The following is a 20626-nucleotide window of genomic DNA, read 5'->3' as shown; positions in this document are numbered from 1 at the left end:
CCGCCGCCGCCGCCGCGTCCCAAGGTCACCGCCCCGCGCCGCCAGCACCTACCACTGGCCGAGCAGCGGAGGGGAGAGACCGTGGCTCCTTCCTCGTGCTGCGGACAGTGCGTCGGTAATAACGGTCGCCTCGCCCTGGCGCTAAATTTTAAAAATGACAGCGGGGAAATGTTGAGCACTAGCAACCGGCCAGCCCCGGAAACGAAACCAAATTCGTGCCGCGGGCCGCCTCCCTGGCTCTCCCAGATCCTGGGCGCGCCGCCTCGCTACCCGGAATTGACACTTCTCCCGCCATTTTCGGCTTGTTTTTTAGCGCGGACTCGCGCGGAGCCCGCCCCGCGCTCCGAAGCTCGCCCGTGAGGTGCTCGTGTCCCGGGAGCCGGTGGGCAGCATGGCCGCCGGCGTGGACTGTGGGGACGGGCTTCGCGCCCGGCAGTACGTGTTCCTGCTTCCAGGTAAACACGCCCGCCAGGTGTGTGTGTGGGGTGGGGAACGGGGGGTGCCGAGCCCGGCCTTGGGCCCCACGCCCCCGGGACAGGAGCGCGCGCAGCGGCAGCCGCGCACGACCAAGCAGGCTCCCACTTGTGGCGGCCGCGGGCGCCACCTACGCCTTTCCGCGCTCGGCCCCGGCTTCACTGCCCCTCCGCGCGCCACCCCCGCCCCTCCGCGCTCGGCCCTGACCCGGGTCCCGCTGCCCCGCCGCAATCAGCCCTGACGCCACTGCCTCTCTGCACGCCGACCCCGGCCCCAGCCCAGGTGCCGCTAGACCAGCCTCGCGGACGCCCGCCCGCCCCTCCGCGCTCTGCGCATGCGCAGCTGCGGGGGCTATGAGAGGTTTGTACGTGGGATACGTTTCTGCGCATCTTGTTCACGTTATAGGTGGATGCGGTTATCCAAGCCCACAGCAGGACACGGACCGAGTGTTTCCCTAGCTCGGATCCTCGTGGATCCTGTGGGCGAGAGGGATCGCCTCCGGCCTGCGGAGGGCGAGGCGGGTCGAGGTCTGGGTGCACTTCAGGGCCTGCGGTTTCTCGATTTGGGGTGTAACTTCGTGTCCCCCATTCGGCATTTGGCTCAGCTGCCAACTGATCCAGTAGTCCCGGAGTTGCCTTGGGAGATTGCGCTGCTTTAGCACGGTTCTTGCCATCAGACAGGCCTTGGGTTGCGAGGCAGGAGAAATTCCTTTGGGAGTAACTGGAAGCTGGATCCTGGTAGTGGTTACGACAAAATCAAAAAAAGCAAACCCGTTGCCATCGAGTCGAGTAATCGACTCATAGCGCCACTACAGGGGAGAGCAGAACTGCCCCATAGAGTTTCCAAGGAGCGCCTGGTGGATTCGAACTGCTGACCTTTTGGTTAGCAGCTGTAGCTCTTAACCACTCCACCACCAGGGTTAGGACAAGGGAGGTTCAGAGCGATTCAGGCAGGTACAGACCATGTGAGGCTGGAGCCAGGCTCTTCCTTAGGCCTCCTGATGACCAGCCATCCAGGACAGCTGGCTTGGGCGGATGGACCGCCAGTGACCAAATGAGAAGGGACCATTAGGTGCCAAAATAAAAGGAGTTTGGGACTAGAGAGTGCAAACACTGTAAAAAGGTTTGGCCTTTGTATAGGTTGATACGATTAGTGGCATAAACTGGAGAAAAGGAAAATCTGTTGCTCACTATTTAATTTTGAGACTGAGCTCAGCAAATGCAGGGAGTTTTTGCAGTCAGTATACTCTAGTGATGATATGGTTGTCCAGCAATCTAGATTTGTATGATGGATATTGAAAATTGTTACATGACAGTCTGTCACGATTGTGTGTGTGTACATTTGACTTTTCCCCCTATGTAAAGAGGTATAACATAATACAATAAAATGGATAGGTCTTAAGTGTGCAATTCAGTCAGCTCTTACATACGTACAGAGCCCGGTAACCATCCCAGGTGGAGATGGAGAATTTGTCCAGCATGCTCCTCATGCCCTCTCCGTAGATATCCCTAGTAACCTCTGTGCTGACCTCCCTTGCCAGAGATTAGTTTTGCCTGTTTCTATCAGTACATACCCCTGTGTCTGGCTTCTTTCACTTAACATGCCTGTGACATCCAGGTGTGTAACAGTGGTTTGTTTTGTTTTTTATTATTGGGTGTATTTCACTGATGAATAGCCATAGTATTTATCTCTTCTACTGTAGATGGACATTTGGATTATTTTCAGTTTGTAACTATTATGAATTTCATTTCAAAGAACATTTTTTAAGGAGGCTTTTGATAGACGTGGGCACTCGTTTCTCTAGGGTTTGTACCCAGGAGTGGAATTGCTGGGTCTTAGGTATTCATATGTTTAGCTTTAGTTGTTTGCTGTGTGCCATTGAGTCTATTCTGATTCAAAATGACCCCATGTGACAGAGTAGACCTGCCCCATACAGTTTCCTAGGCTGTAATCTTTACGGGAGCAGATAGCCAGGTCTTTTCTTTCCTAGAGCGGCTGGTGAGTTTGAACCCCTGACCTTTGGGTTAGCAGCCAAGCGCTTAACCATTGTGCCACAGTTTTCCAGTTTACACCCCCACTAGCAGTGTATGAGACTCCCTGTTCCTTTAGAGCTCACTAGAGGTGTTTGTATAGTAAAATAGTTACTGAGAAATTCAGGGTTTTGGCTTCAGTCTAGGGAGGAACCACCTTTATACTCGCTTTACACGAGGAGAGTCCTCCTTCTCACTTCCGTCCCAGCAATTGGATTCGATTTTAAGGGTGGGACTCTAATCACTCTTTCAGAATCAAGTGCATTGTTCATATTCAGACACACAAAAAGCCGAGGGTAGTTTGAGTTTTTAATTTCATTATTCTGTTTTACTTAATACCAATACCATTCCTAAAAGTGTGTTTGTATCTTTGTTGTATTAAACACTAAAACCCTCAAAAGATTTAAGTATTGGTTGTATTCCTGAAAATTATAGGTTTAATATATTTATTGCTGGGCTATGAGAACAAGTTCAACCTAGTTCCTGTTCGAAACTGAGATGTACTGTAGCCTTCAAGCTCTTTGGGGGAGGCTGAGCAGCTGTTAAGGAACTGAGAGAAAAGAACTGTGCGGTCAGCCAGGCAGGTTCTGTAACAGTTAAAACTTGGGCTTCCCTAGCCTCTAATTCTTCCAGCTGGCCTCCAGTGCCACCTGCAGGCTCTGAGGGTAAGTCCACAAACACACTGATAGCTGCTCCTCTGGAACAGTGGTTCTCAAACTTGAAGGCATCAGAATCACCTGGGGAGCTGGACCTGCCCCCACAGTTTCTGATTCAGTAGGTCGGGGTGGCCCAAGAATGTGCATTTCTGACAAGTCCCCAGAGGATGCTGCTGCTGGTCCGGGGACCCCACTGGAAACCTCTGCGGTGAGGATTAGCCCTTGGGAGCTGGGATTGGGAGCTAGGAATGGCCAGCCTTGGCCTTAGCTCTCTTTGTGGTGGGCCAGGATTTGCATGGTGATGGCGGTGCATGGAAGCACAGGGAACAAGGCCCATCTTCACATATGTGGTGGTGGTTTTTTCCAGTAGATGGGAAATCATCCCAGTTAGTTGTCACTGAAGATGAGGAGAATAGACCCTTGGCTGAGAGTACCATAGCTACCATGAAGTTGTGGCCTTACTACAGAAAACAAAGTTTATATACAAATTTTCAAAACTATTTGGTGGAGGCAGACTGTACTCAGTTTTAAAAAACTTCTGGGATCTGAAGAGCTTACTCTGTAGACTGAAAAGTGAGCACATTAACCAATGGGCCAACTGAACTTTAAGACATTTATCCATGAAACAAATGAAAAGTCACCTAACCTTGAGATGATACTTTTTTCCAACATTTAATCCACATTATTCAGTTGCTTACCATAAGCAGGGAGGGGAGTCCCTGGGTGGTGCAAACTATTAATAAACTCGGCTGCTAACCAAAAGGTTGGAGGTTGGAGTCTACCTATAGGTGTCTCGGAAGAAAGGCCTGGCTGTCTACTTCTGAAAAATCAGACATTGAAAACCTTACGGAGCACAGTTCTATTCTGATACATGTAGGGTTGCCATGAGTCAGAATCAACTCAATAGCAACTGGAACTGGAACCATGAGTACTGTGTTCTGTCTTGAAAGATATGTTTAAAAGTAAGATTTAGGTCTCTTACCCTCTAGTTTTCATTTTGTCTGGAGAAGCCAAATATCCCAGATAAACAAAAGCTGCAACTTGGAAGGGATACTTGTGAAGTATTCAGACTTGGGACCTTGATTTTCATAGGCAGGTGGAGACATAACTGCTTCCCATTTCAGCAAAGTAAGCATTCCTTGTAGTTTGAGATGGTGTTAAACATTTTCTCCAAAATGCCCTGGAAATGCTAACCTGTTTGCAGTTACAGTTATTATAAGGGGCCATTAACATCTTTGGAATGTGGTGGAAGTTTCTATCCCTCTTTGCTTTCCTAAAAATAAATGTTTGAGAAGTATTTTTTGCATGTTTCTCTAGTCCAAGTTTTGTACGCTCATCAGTTCTATTAAGTTGGGGTGAACCCGAGTGGGAAAGGTGAGCTAGGGACAGAATCTTTGAGTGTAGGACATAAGACTCCATTTATTGCTGTTGCTTAGGTAATACCCATTACCTAGCCATCTCCATGGAAATGTTAAAACATTTGGGAACCTTAATGTTAAGTGAGAAAAAAGGGAGAACAGAAGTGATCTCAGGACTGTAAAGAAACTCAGTTGGGTCCACTTAGGCTGGTCAGAGCGTCCATTAAATTAGATTAACCGGGCCTTTAGGTTGCATTTTCAACTGCAATAAAATTATCCCCCTTTATTGAATGAAAATACACATTAAGAGGTATTTTAGGAAGGACTGTATTTTTTATTTTTTTCTTGCAGCTAGCAGGAGTCCCTGGGTGGCACAATTAACACTTGACTGCTAGGCAAAAGGTTGGCAGTTCGAACCCACCCGGAGACGCCTCGGAAGATAGGCCTGGCAGTCGGCTTCCGAAAGGTCAAGCCTTGAAAACCTTATGGAGCGTTTCTACTCTGCACACTTGGGGTCGCTGTAAGTCGGAATTGACTCACTGGCAACCAACAACAACAGCATAAGTAATGGCCAGTTTAGGGGAGCATAGAGGATGAGTTCCTTTTTGGGAGATAAGAATCCCAGGCCTGCCTACCTTAGACAGGACTGTACATTTCCAATACAATAGCGAGCTTTTTATGTGAAATATAATCACAAATAATACTAATATCAGATTTGTTTCTCCAAATGGCATGCAAAAATAGAGGTGAACTATTGTATGAATGCATTCTTTAGAACTGTGTTCTAATTAAAGGATTAAAAAAAATCAAATTTAAAAGGAAAAACTAATTTTCCTATTCAATGTTGAAGAAAATTTACATTAATGTTATTATTTCTGATTATAATCTTGTGGATATACCTTTTTATGAGCCCAAAAGAAACACTTCTAGTTTGAAAAAAAAAAATTAAAGGGTGTGGCAAAGGAAGAACTGCTATAGATCTATTTTCAGTGACCGTAAAAAAAATAAAACTTTTCCCTCTCTTTCTCTAAGGCCACATGGTTCCTTGTGAAAGTTGTTTGTGCATATGTGTGTTGGTGTTTAGAAATAGACTTTGTAGGCTGAAAGTTCTCTTCCTTTCCGAAGAGCTTATTCTGAAGGTACGAAGCAGCACTTGGTGAGCATAGGGGACCTGGCCAGTGCAAGTGCTGATCCTAGACAACTTCTGACTACTTGGGCTCAGCTTCTTGGAAGATATTTCATTTGCTGATTGGTGTCCTGTGAGTAGTCAGCAATGTGGGAGTCTCAGCTTGCCAGCATGGAGCATGCTTAACGTTTTCCACACGGATCCGAGTCTGGCTTTGTCTTTCTGAAATGTGTTTTGGTGGGAACCTGCCTGGCCTTTCTCAGATGGCCACTGGGTCTGCTCCGCTAGCTATCTGAGCACATTCTGAAGTGGACCGACTTAATCAGTTGCCAGTTGGTGTAGTCAGACAGCTTCCGTAGCCTGAGCTTTTGTCCTACCAGTAGTTCTTCCAAAAGATCTGGGACTTTTATAAGTAAGAACTGATGACTCCTACATATTTGTCCTTCAGGGCAGAAAAGAAATTCATCAAAGGAAAGTAAGCAGTGTTGATAGTTTTCTGTTTAAATACCAGGATAGACACCGCACGTGTTCTCTCATCCTCTGAGCTTGAAGCACGATGGTGAGACAGAAACCACCCAGTCAGCGTTCTCTGAAGCCTGGGTATAGGTACATGCTGTTTGTTTAGACTTTAGAAATCGAATCTTACTAGATTTGTGCCAGCTTTTGGTCCTTGGGCAAATGGCTTACTCACTGTAAAGCTCAGTTTTCTCATCTCTACCGTGGGAAAAACAGTATGGTCTCATGGGGTTGCTATTTGTTGGTTGAAGTTACATTTAAGCTCTCTGTTGTACCCTAAAGGTACCGTGGTGGCACAGTAGTTAAAGCACTTGGCTGCTAACCAAATGGTCAATGATTGGAACCCACCAGCCACTCCGTGGGGGGAAAGATGTGGTAGTCTGCTTCCATAAAGTTTCAGGCTTGGAAACCCTATGAGGCAGTTTTCTCCTATAGGGTTGCTATGAGTTGGAATTGACTCAATGGTAACGGGTGTTTGGTTTGGTTGTACCCCAAGCTCTTAGCTCCGGGCCTGGGACCGAACAGATACTCAATAAATATTTATTGAAAGAATAAATGTCTCACATTCCATTTCTTCCCACAGCATCTATGCTTACACTGTCCTTTCTCCTCCCCCTCCACTTCTATCTGGATTCTTCCCTATCTTCAAGAGTAGTTTTGGCTTTAGTTTCCAAGAAGCCAGGCCATTCTTATTTGCCCCAGCCCAAATTCTCTTTCTTTGAACTCCTGTGACTTTGTGTCTGCCTCATACCCTGTCTGCTCTTCTCCACTTTTTCCACTAAAAAATCAAAACAGATCAAAACGTTGTTGTCAAATTGATTCTGACTCTTGAAAACCCCGTATGTTACAGAGCAGAACTGCTCCATAGGATTTTGATTCTCTTGGCTATAGTCTTTATGGAAGCAGATTGCCAGGCCTTTCTATCACAGCACCATTGGCTGGGTTCAAACTGCCAGCCTTTAGGTTAGTAGACAAGCGCAAACCATTTACACCACCCAGCTCATGTCACCTCCTCCAGGAAGCCTCCCCTCCTTCCAGGCCTTTCCCCTGCTTCCTAGATAGTTTAAGCCCTTAGCTCCATCTCTAAATGTTGCTGGTCTTTGTGTCTCTGAGTCAGCTCTGAACCTGAAGGTTTCCATCAGCTCCTTTCTTGGTACAGAGACCATCGTAGGAAACATAGCTGTTGATGGGGACAGCCCTGAAGGACCAGAGGTTTTATCTTTTATGGTCTCTCTGAAGGCCAACCAACCCCACCTCCAAAGATTTTCCAAAAGGTTTTACTTAGAAGAAGCCGTTCCTTGGGGATTATTTTTGTAGTGCACACCTGGCTCTTGGTTTGCCCCTGCAGGTTTTGAAAGAGCAGTGAGCTTCAAAGCCAGATCACTTTGGTAACAATGATATTTTGGGAGGGGAAAGCATATAATTATTACTGAAATGAGCATTCCTGGAAGTGGCATATAACTTGACAATTATGTGGATTTGTCTTGCGTGCACTGTGTTGTAGCAAGTGCTTCCCACACAGATTCTCTGGTGATCAGACAGATGGGAGGGAGCGGGGGTCTGAACATACTCTAATGGCTAAAGTCCACAGAAAATGAACTGGGACCTATTTAGGACACAGGATTGCATGAGCATCATAGTGATAATCTCATCTCCTTTTTTTTTTCCTTTTGGATCTTCTCAAGAAACCTGAATGGCCTTGGCGTGGTATCTAAAAAGGAATGGAATGATGCTGCGGTGTCTGTACTTTCTCCTCTGTGTAATGGTGGGGCGTGTGTGTCTCAGAGCTTATCTCTTGTACGCCAAAGATCAGACAGGGTCAGGAACAAATGGCCACTGCTGCCAAGTCATAAGAATGTTTGGCAAATAGGTGGCTCTCTCTGCTGTCTCGTGTCTTTGAACTTTAAATGATGTGAAGAAACTTGTCTTCACCAAGAGGGGGCTAAGGAGGAGCTGCCAAGTTTTAAAACTGGTTAATAAATAACTTCATCTCAGCTGTCCAACAACCTCATGTATGTAGTCTGTAGATGAAAAGTAATGTACCATTCTTGCTTACATAATACTTCATAACTAATTTTTCAAAATTACAGGATGGTTAAGTCTATGCATTGATACATGATGTGTACTCTAATTTAAAATATCACAGATAACAGGTTATATGCAGCTATGTACAGGATGTTGTAATCTCTAATAGGAAGATTAGTTTTAGGGTCCTTTGGCACAAATGGTTTGCGCTTGACTACTAACTTAAAGGTTGGCATTTGAAACCCACCTAGTGGTTTCATGGAAGAAAGGCCTGGTGATCTGCTTCCATAAAGATTAGAGCCAAGAAAACCGTATGGAGCAGTTCTACCCTTTAACTTATGGGGTTCCCATGAGTCAGAATCGACTTGATGGTAACGGGTTTAGTTGTTTTTTTTTCTCCCCCAGGGCAACCACATAATTTATTGGCCAAACCAAGACACTTTTGAGAATGAAAAGGTTGCCATTCATTGGACACCAGGCATAAATTAGGACTCTACTGGACAAATCAGAACATACGATCACTCTATGAGTCCAAAAGAGCCACTCCACTTCTGTTTGCCTTCCTGTGAAAGGATGTAACAATGATCCCACTTCCTTCCATTAACTTTAAGGCTTGGTTCCTAAGGGAGCAGAGCCTGAGCATCTCACCTTTTCTATCCTCCCGTCTCGCAGACTCATCGTCTTCCTGGCTAACCTAAGGAGGAGTGGGAACAACCACCAGGAATTTGCTTTTAATGTAACATTCTCTCCATATATGCCTGAGCAATGAGCCATATTGACTTCCAGTGGCCAACTGTCAGCTGCCAAGATCTTGGATGTTCCCCAGACTGACCAGCAGGGTTTGCTTGCTCCCTTCTCTCCAGTTCAGCTTCTTTTCTAACATAATGTCCTTCCCCCTTTGCCCCTTTAAGGAGGTGTGATCCTATCCCTTCAACTTTCAGGGCTCCCATTTATCCCTACAAAGCCCCCAGTTTGCCTAGTAAAGTGCTCTGTGAGGCCTGATAGCTCCGTTATTCACATCTGTTCTCTGTTTGTACTTATATGCAGAACAAGAGGGCATTGAATCTTCTCGTGACACCAAAAAAGGGAGTAAGGAGTATTAAAATCCTGCAAATTTAGAACTCTGGTGATTCTGTTACCCTGGTAAAATTGTCATAAGACTTAAGAACATGGCCGGGGCAGATCCAGGTTTTGTATGGTTTAAAGCTTATAAAATTGTTGTTGTTAATCGCTGTTGAGTCCAACTTACAACGACCCGAAGTGTTACAGAGTAGAACTGTTCCATAGGGTTTGTAATCTTGGCTGTAATCTTAATGGAAGCAGATCGGCAGGACTTATATTTCATGGTACCACTGGGTGAGTTCGAACCACCAACCTTTAGGTTAGCAGTAGAGCACAAACTGTTTACACCTCCTTTGTTGCTGTTAGGTGCCCTTGAGTCAGCTCCACCTTATAGTGATCCCACATATAACGCCACATACGTGAGGATCCTGCGCTATCCTTATGATTGTTGCTATTTGAGCCCATTGTTGCAGCCACTGTGTCAGTCCATCTCGTTGAGGGTCTTCCTCTTTTTCGCTGACCATCTACTTTACCAAGCATGATGTCCTTCTCCAGGAACTGGTCCCTCCTGGTAACATGTCCAAAGTATGTGAGACGACGTCTAGCCATCCTCGCTTCCAAAGAGCATTCTGGGTGTACTTTTGGTTTTGAATAGGAAGATTAGATTTGTTTTCTTGCCGTTGGTCAACCTTGGCCAATCCGTTTTTATCAGTAAACATTTCTTATATTCCAAACAAATTTCTCCCATACATCTGTTATGTAGTTTTTGATCCTGCCTTTTTCTCTCTCTTGCCTTTCCATCTCTCCCTCCATCCTCTTCCTTCTGCTGCACCCTGGCAATGTGGGAGTGGGGTCAAGGCAGCTGATCAGATGACCCTTCTGTTCCCTGGGACTGAGGAGGATAGGACAGGTGGGGGACAGATGGGTTTGCAATGTTTGTGTCACAGGACAACAGTCATATCCAGATAGTCATTGTGCTTCAAAACTGCCTTTGTGTTTTCTGAGTTAAGAAGGATGGGCTGGAGACCAAGAGCTTCTCTACATGCCCATAGTTTTAAAAGTTGACTCTGGGATAATACTTGCCTGCACTTAAATCCTGGCTCTGCAGTTGACTAGCCCTGTGATCTTGTACAGGTTTTTTTTTTTTTTTTTTTTTTAACTTTGGTCAATTTCTCATCCAAAAACATGGGAATTAAATCAGTACCTACATCATAGAGATGTTATGGGGATTCTATTATGTACTGTGTGTATAGGATTTAGAATAGTGCCTGGTAGATAGTAAATGCCCCATAAACATTAACTATTTGTTATTTTACATTCACAGGACACAGTTCTCTATGTCACTGCTATGTTTTCTTTAAAGTTCAAATGTCAAGAAAGTAGCAATCAGAGTTTCCTTTTGGTTGAGGTATTTAGACCTGGATGGTAAACAGATGGAAGATTTGCCGCCAGAGTTAATGGTGCCCTGGGGGACATACAATTGGATCTTTACTGAGAGTGCAGTTAGAGACTCTACGGAAACTGCTGTGGAATCAGATACAAAGAACCAGGGCGATAGGGCGCAAAATGATTGGAAAGTTTGAGGTACTGTTAAGTCTGAAATGGTCAAAGAGATTGAGTACCTGCTTCTGATTTGTCTGAATTTTTCTGTTTTTGGGAAAAGAATCTTTTAGCCAGCATGGTTTATGTCATCCCTTATGTAAGAGAAAGCAGTCAAAAAGGGAACGTGTAAATAGAGCGTGCTCTTTTAAAAATAGAGTGTGAAGTCTTGTGTTTTCGGTATAGTTTTGGAGAATGGTGTTTCATGTGAATAATTTTTCTAGATAAGTGAAGTTTGTTTCTTTAGATATCAAAACTTACAATTTTTTATTGAGTTTTTTCCTGGAATTCGAAAGCACAGTTGTGTAACACTATTGAGTACATTTCATGTGGCAGAAATTCTTCTGGTTACTGTAATATACATTTTCTCAATTTTTATGCATAAAATGCATCACCTTCTGGCTTTTAAAATAAGATATCCTGGTCCTAATTTAATCTCCTCTTGTTAGGTAAGCCTCAGGTAAGTGTTTTTTGGTAGTTCTGGGTCTGGAATTTGTGACTTTTATATTTTGATCTTATTATTATGTACATATTCTTTGCTTTTCAATGTATTTGAGGATAGGGAAACTGATTCTTGACTGAGTGCTTATCATATGTTCTAGACACTTTCACGCCCATTGTCATTTAAATTTACCAGCAGCCTCTAAAATAATTATTATTATGCTCATTTCATAGATAAAACAACTGAGGAACAGAAAGGTTGACTATCTTGCTGAAGGTCACACTACTGAGGAGGAGAGAAGCTGGGATTGGAACAGGGGCCTGTCTGACTCCAGTAACAATGCTCTTCCTATGCTGACATTGCTAGATAGTAAGCATCAGTAGGAAACAGGTTTGCAGATGAGAACCCTCCTCCACACTCTCCTGTCTTACTTTTCTGATTCTTTCCCATGACTCTAAAAGCAGGGTTTTTCTTCTCTAATTAAGTTGGCTAGCCTTCATTTGTTTTAGATGCAAGTCTGATTGTAAGAGTTAGAAAGCGAATGGAGCTTCCCGGCCTGGAGGGTGAGGCACTAGCTCATGAGATGGTCCAGGGTTTTTTAAATTTAAACAAAACTTAAAATCTCAATCTTTCATGGAGCCTTTAGCTCATAGTCACAAGTGACTTTGTGTGCCTAAGGCCAGGTTTAGACTAAGGAATTTATCAGAAGTATAAATGTGAGTTCCCTTTTGTTGTACTAAGCCTTCAAAATCTGGTGAGGATGAATTCATCCCTCCACAAAAGCAACAAAAACACTGGCAAAAAGTGTCAAAATGATTTTTTTCCAGAATTTCTGAAATTAACCAAAGGCTTCCAACAACCTGAGAAGTATTTATTTAAGAAAAACAGCTGAGTCTCGATAAGAACAGTAAAGTTTGTGCATAACTTGAACTACTCTCATCTGCTTTTCCTCAGCTCTGGAAACTAGCAGCCTTGAAGCTATTGGAGGGAGCAGATTGGGTTTGGAGTTCTCAAAAAGTCCCATCCCTGGAGCATTGCCCCTATTTGACCTATCCTGCAGCTCCGTGGAAAAGCCCCATTTGCAGGGCATTGTTGTTATTTGACCTGATTTGGAGCTCACATTTGTTTTGAGGGAAAAGTCTTGTTTCAGAGAGTTTGTTGAAAACAGTCAGTGGTAATTGTTTAACATTATAGCTGTTGGGAAGATACCCAGTTGGGGCAATTAAGAACCTGGTCAAGAACTTAAAAGGAAAATGTGGAGAGTGACATGTCTGTAAGGGGTTTTGAAAAGCTCTGACATATTCCTAGGGAATTAGAAGGCTATGCATATGTGCAGGGTTGTGTGCCTTCCCAGGAAAGACTGGAGAGGGTCCCAGTCTCTCACCTCTGGCTGACCTTGAGGCCCTGGGAAAGCACTAACTAAAAGCTAAGGTAGAAGTGTAAAGTGCTTTAGTGTTGAAGGCTTGCTGCACAGAGGGACTCTCAGCAAAGTTTGGGAGACTTACTGCTTTAAAACATTTGAAGAAATCTCTGTCCAATCATTAGGTAACCAAGCAGAGACTTCAGTAGCTGCACACTACAGGGAATACAGATTCTTACGGAATTAGTCCAGTAAAGTCACTTAAGAAACATACAGCAGTAACCACAAAGATGACAAAAACAGCAGCAACAGTAAATCCTGGGGAGTTGGTGGGTGGGGGAGATCTAATTTCTAGAATTGCCACATTACATTATTTAAAATGTCCAGTTTCAACAGCAGTGGCAAAAAAAAAATTATGAGACACACGAAGAAACATCAAAATATGGCCCATATATAGTGGGAAAAAAAGCAGTCAATAGAAACTGTCTCCGAGGGGGCCCAAATGTATTTACTCAGCAAAGACTTAGCTATTATAAATACAGTCAAAGAAATATAGGAAATCATGTCTAAATAATGAAAGGAAAATATGACGATGTCTCACCAAATAGAGAATATCAATAAAGAGAGGTATAAAATATTTTTAAATGAACCAAGTATGAATTGTAGAGTTAAAAAGTATAATAACCGAAATGAAAAATTCACAAGTGGGCCCAATAACAGATTTGAGCGGGCAGAAGAAAGAATCAGAGAACTTGAAGATAGATTGAGATTATCCAATTTGAGAAACAGAAAGAAAAAAGAATAAGGAAACTGAACAAAGTCTAAGAAACCTGTAGGACATCATCAAACGTACCAAAAGATACATAATAGGAGTCTCAGAAGGAGAGAAGAAAGAGAAAGGGATAGAAAGAATATTTGAAGAACTAATGGCCAAAAACTTCCCAAATTTGGTGAAAAATATTAATCTACACATCTAAGAAGCTCAGTGAACTTCCAAGTATGATAAACTTAAGAAAGTCCACACTTAGATACATCATAGTCAAACTGTTGAAAGACAAAGAGAGAATCTGTAAAGCAGCAAGAGAAAAATGACTTACTAACCAAGTACAAGGAATCCTCAATAAGATTAACAGCTAATTCTTATCAGAGCCATGGAGGCCAGAAGATAGTGGGATGATATATTCAAAACGCTGAAAGAAAAAGCCTGTCAACCCAGAATTCCATATCCAGTAAAACTATCCTTCAAAAACGAAGGAGAAACTAAAACATTCACAGACTGAAAGAAAGGAGGGAGGGAGGAAAGGAGAAAGAAAGAATGCCTACAAAGAATAAAAAGCACTGATAAAGATAACTACATAGGTAAATATAACAGATGGTATAAATGTATTTTTGTTTGTAACTCTTTTCTCCTTTCTGATTTAAAAGACAACTACATAAAGCAGTAGTTATAAAACTGTTGATGGAATTACAATATATAATGATGTAATTTGAATGATAATAATAGCACTAAGATCAGGGGAGGAAAAGGACTATACTGTAGGAAATTTTCTATGTACAATTAATATTAATCTGAACTACATTAAAATTACAAACTGCTTTATAAGTTAAGAAGCTAATTGTAATTCCCAGGGTATCCAGTAAGAAAATAACTCCTAAGAAAGTATAGTAAAAGAAATGACAAGGAAATGAAAATGGTGTGCTAGAATATATCTATTTATCACAAAAGGAGTCAGTAACAGAGGACTTGAGGAATATTGACATACTTATCCATTGCCCTTGAGTCGATTCCAACTTATAGCGACCCTATAGCACAGAGTAGAGCTGCCCTGTAGGGTTTCCAAGGAGTGGCTGGTGGATTCGAACTGCTGACTTTTTGCTTAGCAGCCATAGCTCTTAATGACTGTGCCACCAGGGCTCTAATAATGACATAAGACATATAAAAAATGAAGAGCTAAATGGCAGGTGTAAATCCTACATTATCAATAATTAAATGTAAATGATTAAGCACTGCTATTAAAAGGCAGAGATTGGCAGGTAAAAAAAAAAAGATACGAACCAACTATATGCTGTCTATAAGAGATACATTTTGGTTTCAAAGACTCAAATGGGTATACCATATAAACAGTAACCAGAAGAGAGCTGGAGTGGCTATCAGATGAAATAGATTTTAAGACAAAAATTTTATTGAACACAAAAATGGATATTTTATATGATAACAGGCTGACTCTGTCAGGAAGATGTAACAATAATAAACATGCATGCACCTAATCACAGAGACCCAAAATACATGAACTGAAAACTGACAGAATTAAAGGGCAAAATGGACATTTCAATGATAATGGTTGAATGGACTTCAATAAACCACTTTCAATAGTGAATAAAACAGCTAGGCAGAAGATCAACAAGGAAGACATAAACACCATTATAAACTCACTAAACCTAATTGACATCTATAGAACACCCAACAATGGCAGAATACAGATTCTTAAGTGAACATGGAACATTCTCCAGGACAGACCATATCTTAGGCCATAAAACATACCTCAATTAATTTAAAAGGGTTGCAATCATACAAAATACCATATTTTATAAAAATACCATGTACCTTCTGCATTTGTTTGCTGGCTCCACCCTCCCCCCATGAGGTATTTTCATAAGCACACTATGATAATTTTTTTTTACAGGAACATGTGGAAGAGGATTGGCATGGTGGTGCTTGTCAAGGTGCCTCATGGGGGGCATGGCTGGCAAACAAATGCAGAGGTCATGCGTTATTTGCTTAAGAATACAGTAGGTCCTCTTAAAACAGTGAAATTATAAGGCAGTAATTGAAGGACATTTGGGGAATTCACAAATTAAACAACACACTCCTAAATAACCAGTGGGTCAAAGAAGAAATCACAAGGAAAATAGAAAATACTTTGAGATGAATCAGAACAAAATAGATAAAAACTTGTGGGATACTTGGAAAGCAGTTTGTAACACAAAATATATAGTTACGATGCCTATCTTAAAAAACAAGAAGATATCAAATCAATAACCTAATCTTCCACCTCAAGGAACCAGAAAGAGAAGTGCAAACTAAACTCACACCAAGCAGAAGAAAGGAAATAATAAAGAGCTGAGAATAAAATAGAGAATAGAAAAACAAGAAAGAAAAATCAATGAAGTTGAAAGTTGATTCTTTTGAAAAGATTGTCAACAAAATTGACAACTGTTAGCTACACTGACCACAAAGAAGAGAAAACTCATGTTGTTAAGATCAAGAATGAAAGAGGGAATATCACTTCCAACCTTACAGATATAAAAAGAATTATAAGGGACTATTATGAGCAACTGTATGCCAACAAATTACATAGATTAAATTGCTAGAAAGACAAACTATTGAAACAGAGTCAAGAAGAAAGAAAATAGAATATGAATAGACCTATATCAAGTAAAGAGATTAAATTAATAATTTAAAAATGTTTCCAACCCTCCCCCCCCAAAAAAAAATTGCCTAGCCTGATATCCTTACTGGTGAATTCTGCAAAACATTGAAAGAATTAATATCAAATTTTTTACATTCTCTGCCCATCCATATATAGAAGAGGGACTTTCCAGTTCATTCTGTGAGTCCAGCATTACTCTGATACCAAAACCAGACGAAGACATCACAATAAAAGAAAACTATAGAACAATATCTCCTATGAATATAGATGTAAAAATCCTCAACAGCTAGCAAACCAAATCCAACAACTTATGAAAAGAATTATACATCACGACCAAATAGGATTTATCCCAGGAATGCAAGGTTTGTTCAGCATACCAAAATCAATCAATGTAATACACCATATTAACGTAATAAAGGACAAAAACCACATGACCATCTTAGTAGCCACAGAAAAAGCATTTGAAAAATGCAGCACTCTTTCATGATAAAAACCCTCAATATATTAGGAATAGAAGGGAATTTCCTCAGTCTGCATGGTGCAGTGAATTACTTTGTATGGCCCTTCTCGCCTTGGTGTGATAACTCCCACAAAATAATTGGATGAGACTATGCATTTAAAGTGCTTGTGGCCCACCAAGGGGATTGGACAGCCTGCTAATAATGCAAATAAAGTACATGGAACCCTTGTGGGGGTGGGACTATACAAATAAGGTACATGGAGCTTTTGTGGGGGATCGGTCAATGTAATGGTTAAGGTGTGTCAATTTGGCTGGGCCACGATTCTCAGTGGTGTGTCAGTTATGATGTAGTTTGGCAGTTATGTAATAATGTAATAACCTCCATGCTGAGATCTGATATAATGTAATCTCATCCATTGTGATGGTGAAGATTGTGTGTCAGCTTGGCTGGGCCATGATTCTCAGTATTTTAACGTAATCACTCCCATGATTGAATATACTGTGAGTAGCCAATCAGATGAAAGGGAGTCTCCTTGGGGGTGTGGCCCACGTCTGAATATAAGCAGACGTTCTGGCTTTTTGCTTTCTCTGGATCCTGCGGCTGCCTCCTGTTGTCTCATTTCCGGTTCTTGGGACTTGAGCTGTCAGCTTCTCTGCCGAACCTGGGATTCGTTGATCTGCACAGCCTGTGAGCGGGAGCCCTGCTCTCCGACCTGCCGATCTTGTGCTTGCCAGCTTCTGTGGCTGTGTGACTTGGGAGAGGCCTCTACCCTGATCCATGGACTTGGGACGTTCTAGCGTTTACAAACACGTGAGCTGTTTCCTTGATATAAATCTCTCTCTCTATATATATTTATACACTTTGCTGGTTTTGCTTCTCTAGAGAACCCGGCCTAAGACATCCATGATGAGATCTGCTATGAGCAGCCAATCAGTTGAAAGGGCGTTTCCTTGGGGGTGTGGCCTGCATCCAATATATATGGACTTTCTTGCAAAGCTGGCTAGCTTTTGCTTTGCTTTGGATCCTCCATTTGACTCATCATCACCTGATCTCTGGTTCTTGAGACTTGAGCCAGCAGCCTACCATCTTACTGGCTGATCTTTGGTTCATCAAACCCTGTAGCTATGTGAGGAGAAGCCTCCAGTCAGATGCCTGACCCACCGACTTGGGACTTTCCAGCCTCTCCAGGCACGTGACCCATTTCCTTTCCTTGATATAAACCTCTCTCTTTCTCTCTTTATATATATATATATATATGTGTATATATATATATGTATATAAACACACCTCACTGGTTTTGCTTTACTAGAGAACCCCGCCTAAGACATTTGATACTGAGAGTGGTTCTAGAGACACAAAATTGAAGGATGAATTTTCTAAATTGACTCTCAAGTCTGGTTAGTCCTAAAGATGTCGATGACTCTGCTTCCAGTAGTAAAGAGGGCACTGCTAATCCCTGGTATGAGGTGGCAATAGAAATATGCAAAAGATCACCACCAATAGATAGTATTGGTGAGAGGTGCAGCTCTGGGTGATCACACGTTTGATACTTTTCTGCAATTTTGTCAGAACAAAAAGTATAAGAAAGCCGGTTGGTTGGTCCTACTTTCACTAGAAAAGCTGTTGAAAGAAAGAGGTGAGCTCAGGGCTTCAGAGTCAAAGCTTAAGCACCACATAAACGACCTCAAAGTTGCCACTTGTGCCCTGAAAGAAAGCCTTATTTCTTGTAGTAATAGAGCTGATATTGCCAAAAACCGAACCCAGACTCTTATTGTATGAGTGGTTAAATTACAACGCCAATTGAATTCCCAACCTTGAATGGTGTCTGAAGTTGAGGGCATTGATTGGAAAGAAATGGGATCCTGAAACTTGGGATGGGGACATATGGGCAGATAATCACTGAGCCCCTAAATTTGGTTGAATCACTCTTGCCAACGAAACCATTAACCCCTCCACCACCATCTGATGAGATTAACCCAGTTGTGTCTGAAGAGCATTTGTCTGAGATAACGCCTGGGGCGGCATCTGAGTCATTGCCTAGGGCATCACTTGGGGCAGATGTCTTACAAGATGTTACTGTATGTTCTCAAAACACATCCCCACCATCCATTTTTGTTTCTAGACCTATAACTAGACTTTAAGTCCCAGCGAGCCCCAAAAAATGAAGTACAAAGAATGATCCAGGAGGAGGTACACTACACTCCAAAAGAACTGCTTGACTTTTCTAATATGTACAAACAGAAATCAGGGGAATATATGTGGCAATGGCTATTAAGGATGTGGGATAATGGTGCAAGGAACATAAAGTTGAATCAGTCTGAGTTTATTTATATAGGCCTACTAAGCACAGATTCTTCATTCAGTGTTTCAGCTCGAGAGGTTAGGAAGGGATCATTAATAGTTTATTTGTTGGAAGCATGGATTATTCAGTGGCCTACACTAAATCAAGTTGAAGTACCAGACCTGCCTTGGTATACTATAGAAGAAGGTATCCAAAGGCTTAAGGAAATTGGCATTTTAGAGTGGATTTATCAGGTTATACCCACAGACCCACACATGGAGTGCCCAGAGGACACACCTTTTGTGACAACGGTGGGAAACAAATTTGTGAAGGGAGCCCCAGCATCCTTGAAGATTCTTGTGATTGCTGTTTTATGTAAGTCAAACTTGACAGTGGGAGCTGCCCTAACTGAATTAAGACACCTGACTACAATGGGGCTGATTGGACCCTGTGGTGGTAGGGCCAAGTGGTGGCACTCATCTGACAAAGACAAGGTGAGTGTGGTTACCGTAAAGGACAGTGGCGTCAAAACAGTAATCAGAATAGTCTGACTCATATGGACTTATGATGTTGGCTACTTAGTCATGGTGTCCCTCATAGATAGGAAATCTACTGAATGTGTACTTGATCTGTACAAGTCTTAAGATTTCTAGGTCAAGGGAATGGCAGTCTAACTCGAATCGCCAGAATAGAGAATCACGGCTTGTCAATCAGTTCCCAGACTTGAGCGAAATTACAGACCCACAACCTCTTGAATGAAGGGGAGGTCGGGTCCCCTTGAGAAAGGACCCCACTACGCTACTGTCTTAGTTACCTAGTGCCAGAAATGAATGACTTTAACAAACAGAAATTTATTCTCTCACAGTCTAGGAGGCTAGAAGTCTGAATTCAAGGTGCCAGCTCCATGGGAAGGCTTCTCTCTCTGTCAATTCTAGGGTAAAGTCCTTGTCATCAATCTTCCCTGTTGAGGAGCTTCTCAGCACAGGGACCCCAGGACTAAAGGACACACTATTCTCCTGGCTCTTGTTTCTTGGTAGTATGAGGTTCCCCTATCTCTCTGCTTGCTTCTGTCTTTTATATCTCAAGATATTGACTTAAGACAAAAACATAATCTTTTGATTGAGTCCTGCCTCACTTTTTAATTTTTGTTTATTGTTGTACTTTAAGTGAAAGTTTACATTTCAAGTTAGTCTCTTATACAAAAATATATACATACATTGTTATGCGACCCTAATTGCTCTCCCTATACTGTGACAGCACACTCCTCCCTTCCACCCCTGATTTCCCATGTACCTTCAACCAGCTCCTAACCCTCTCTGCCTTCTCATCTCACCTCTGGACAGAAGCTGCCCATTTAGTCTCATGTTATCTACTTGAGGTAAGAAGCACACTCTTCACAAATATCATATGTCCCACAGTCCAGTCCAATCTTGATCTGAAGAGTTGGCCTCTGAGATTGTTTTAGTTCTGGGCTGATAGGGAATCAGGGGGCCATGCTTTCTGGGGTTTCTCTAGTCTCAGACCATTGTCTGATCTTTTCACTAGAATTTGAGCTCTGCACCCCACCTTTCTCCTGCTCCATCTGGGACTCTCTCTTGTGTTCCCTGTCAGGGCGGTCATTGGTGGGAGCCAGCTCACCATCTAGTTCTTCTGGTCTCAGGCTGATGCAGTCTCTGGTTTATGTGGTCCTTTCTGTCTCTTGGGCTACTACTTTCCTTGTGTCTTTGGTGTTCTTCATTCTCCTTTACTCCAGGTGGTTGGGACCAATTGATGCATCTTAGATGGCCGCTTGCAAGCTTTTAAGA

The 20626-nt window shown here is 42.5% G+C and overlaps 1 protein-coding gene across 4 annotated transcripts in view; it reads left to right on the top strand.

Annotated features, from left to right (window-relative positions):
- The first annotated feature begins 287 nt into the window (after positions 1-287).
- Positions 288-20626, top strand: part of RNASEH2B (ribonuclease H2 subunit B) — a 142383-nt gene continuing 122044 nt past the window's right edge. For 2 of the 4 annotated variants that reach the window (XM_023731527.1, XM_023731529.1), the window contains exon 1: positions 288-455. In XM_023731527.1, the coding sequence (XP_023587295.1) occupies positions 392-455 (64 nt within the window). In that variant the 5' untranslated portion in view covers positions 288-391. The remainder of the gene's footprint in view (positions 456-20626) is intronic. The other 2 variants (XM_023731528.1, XM_023731525.1) reach the window with 1 other exon arrangement.

Source organism: Trichechus manatus, unplaced genomic scaffold, assembly GCF_000243295.1.
Source record: "Trichechus manatus latirostris isolate Lorelei unplaced genomic scaffold, TriManLat1.0 scaffold00044, whole genome shotgun sequence".
Classification (NCBI taxonomy): Eukaryota; Metazoa; Chordata; class Mammalia; order Sirenia; family Trichechidae; genus Trichechus; species Trichechus manatus.
The sequence above is the reverse complement of the archived record's forward strand: the minus strand, read 5'-3'. Positions and strand labels throughout refer to the sequence as shown.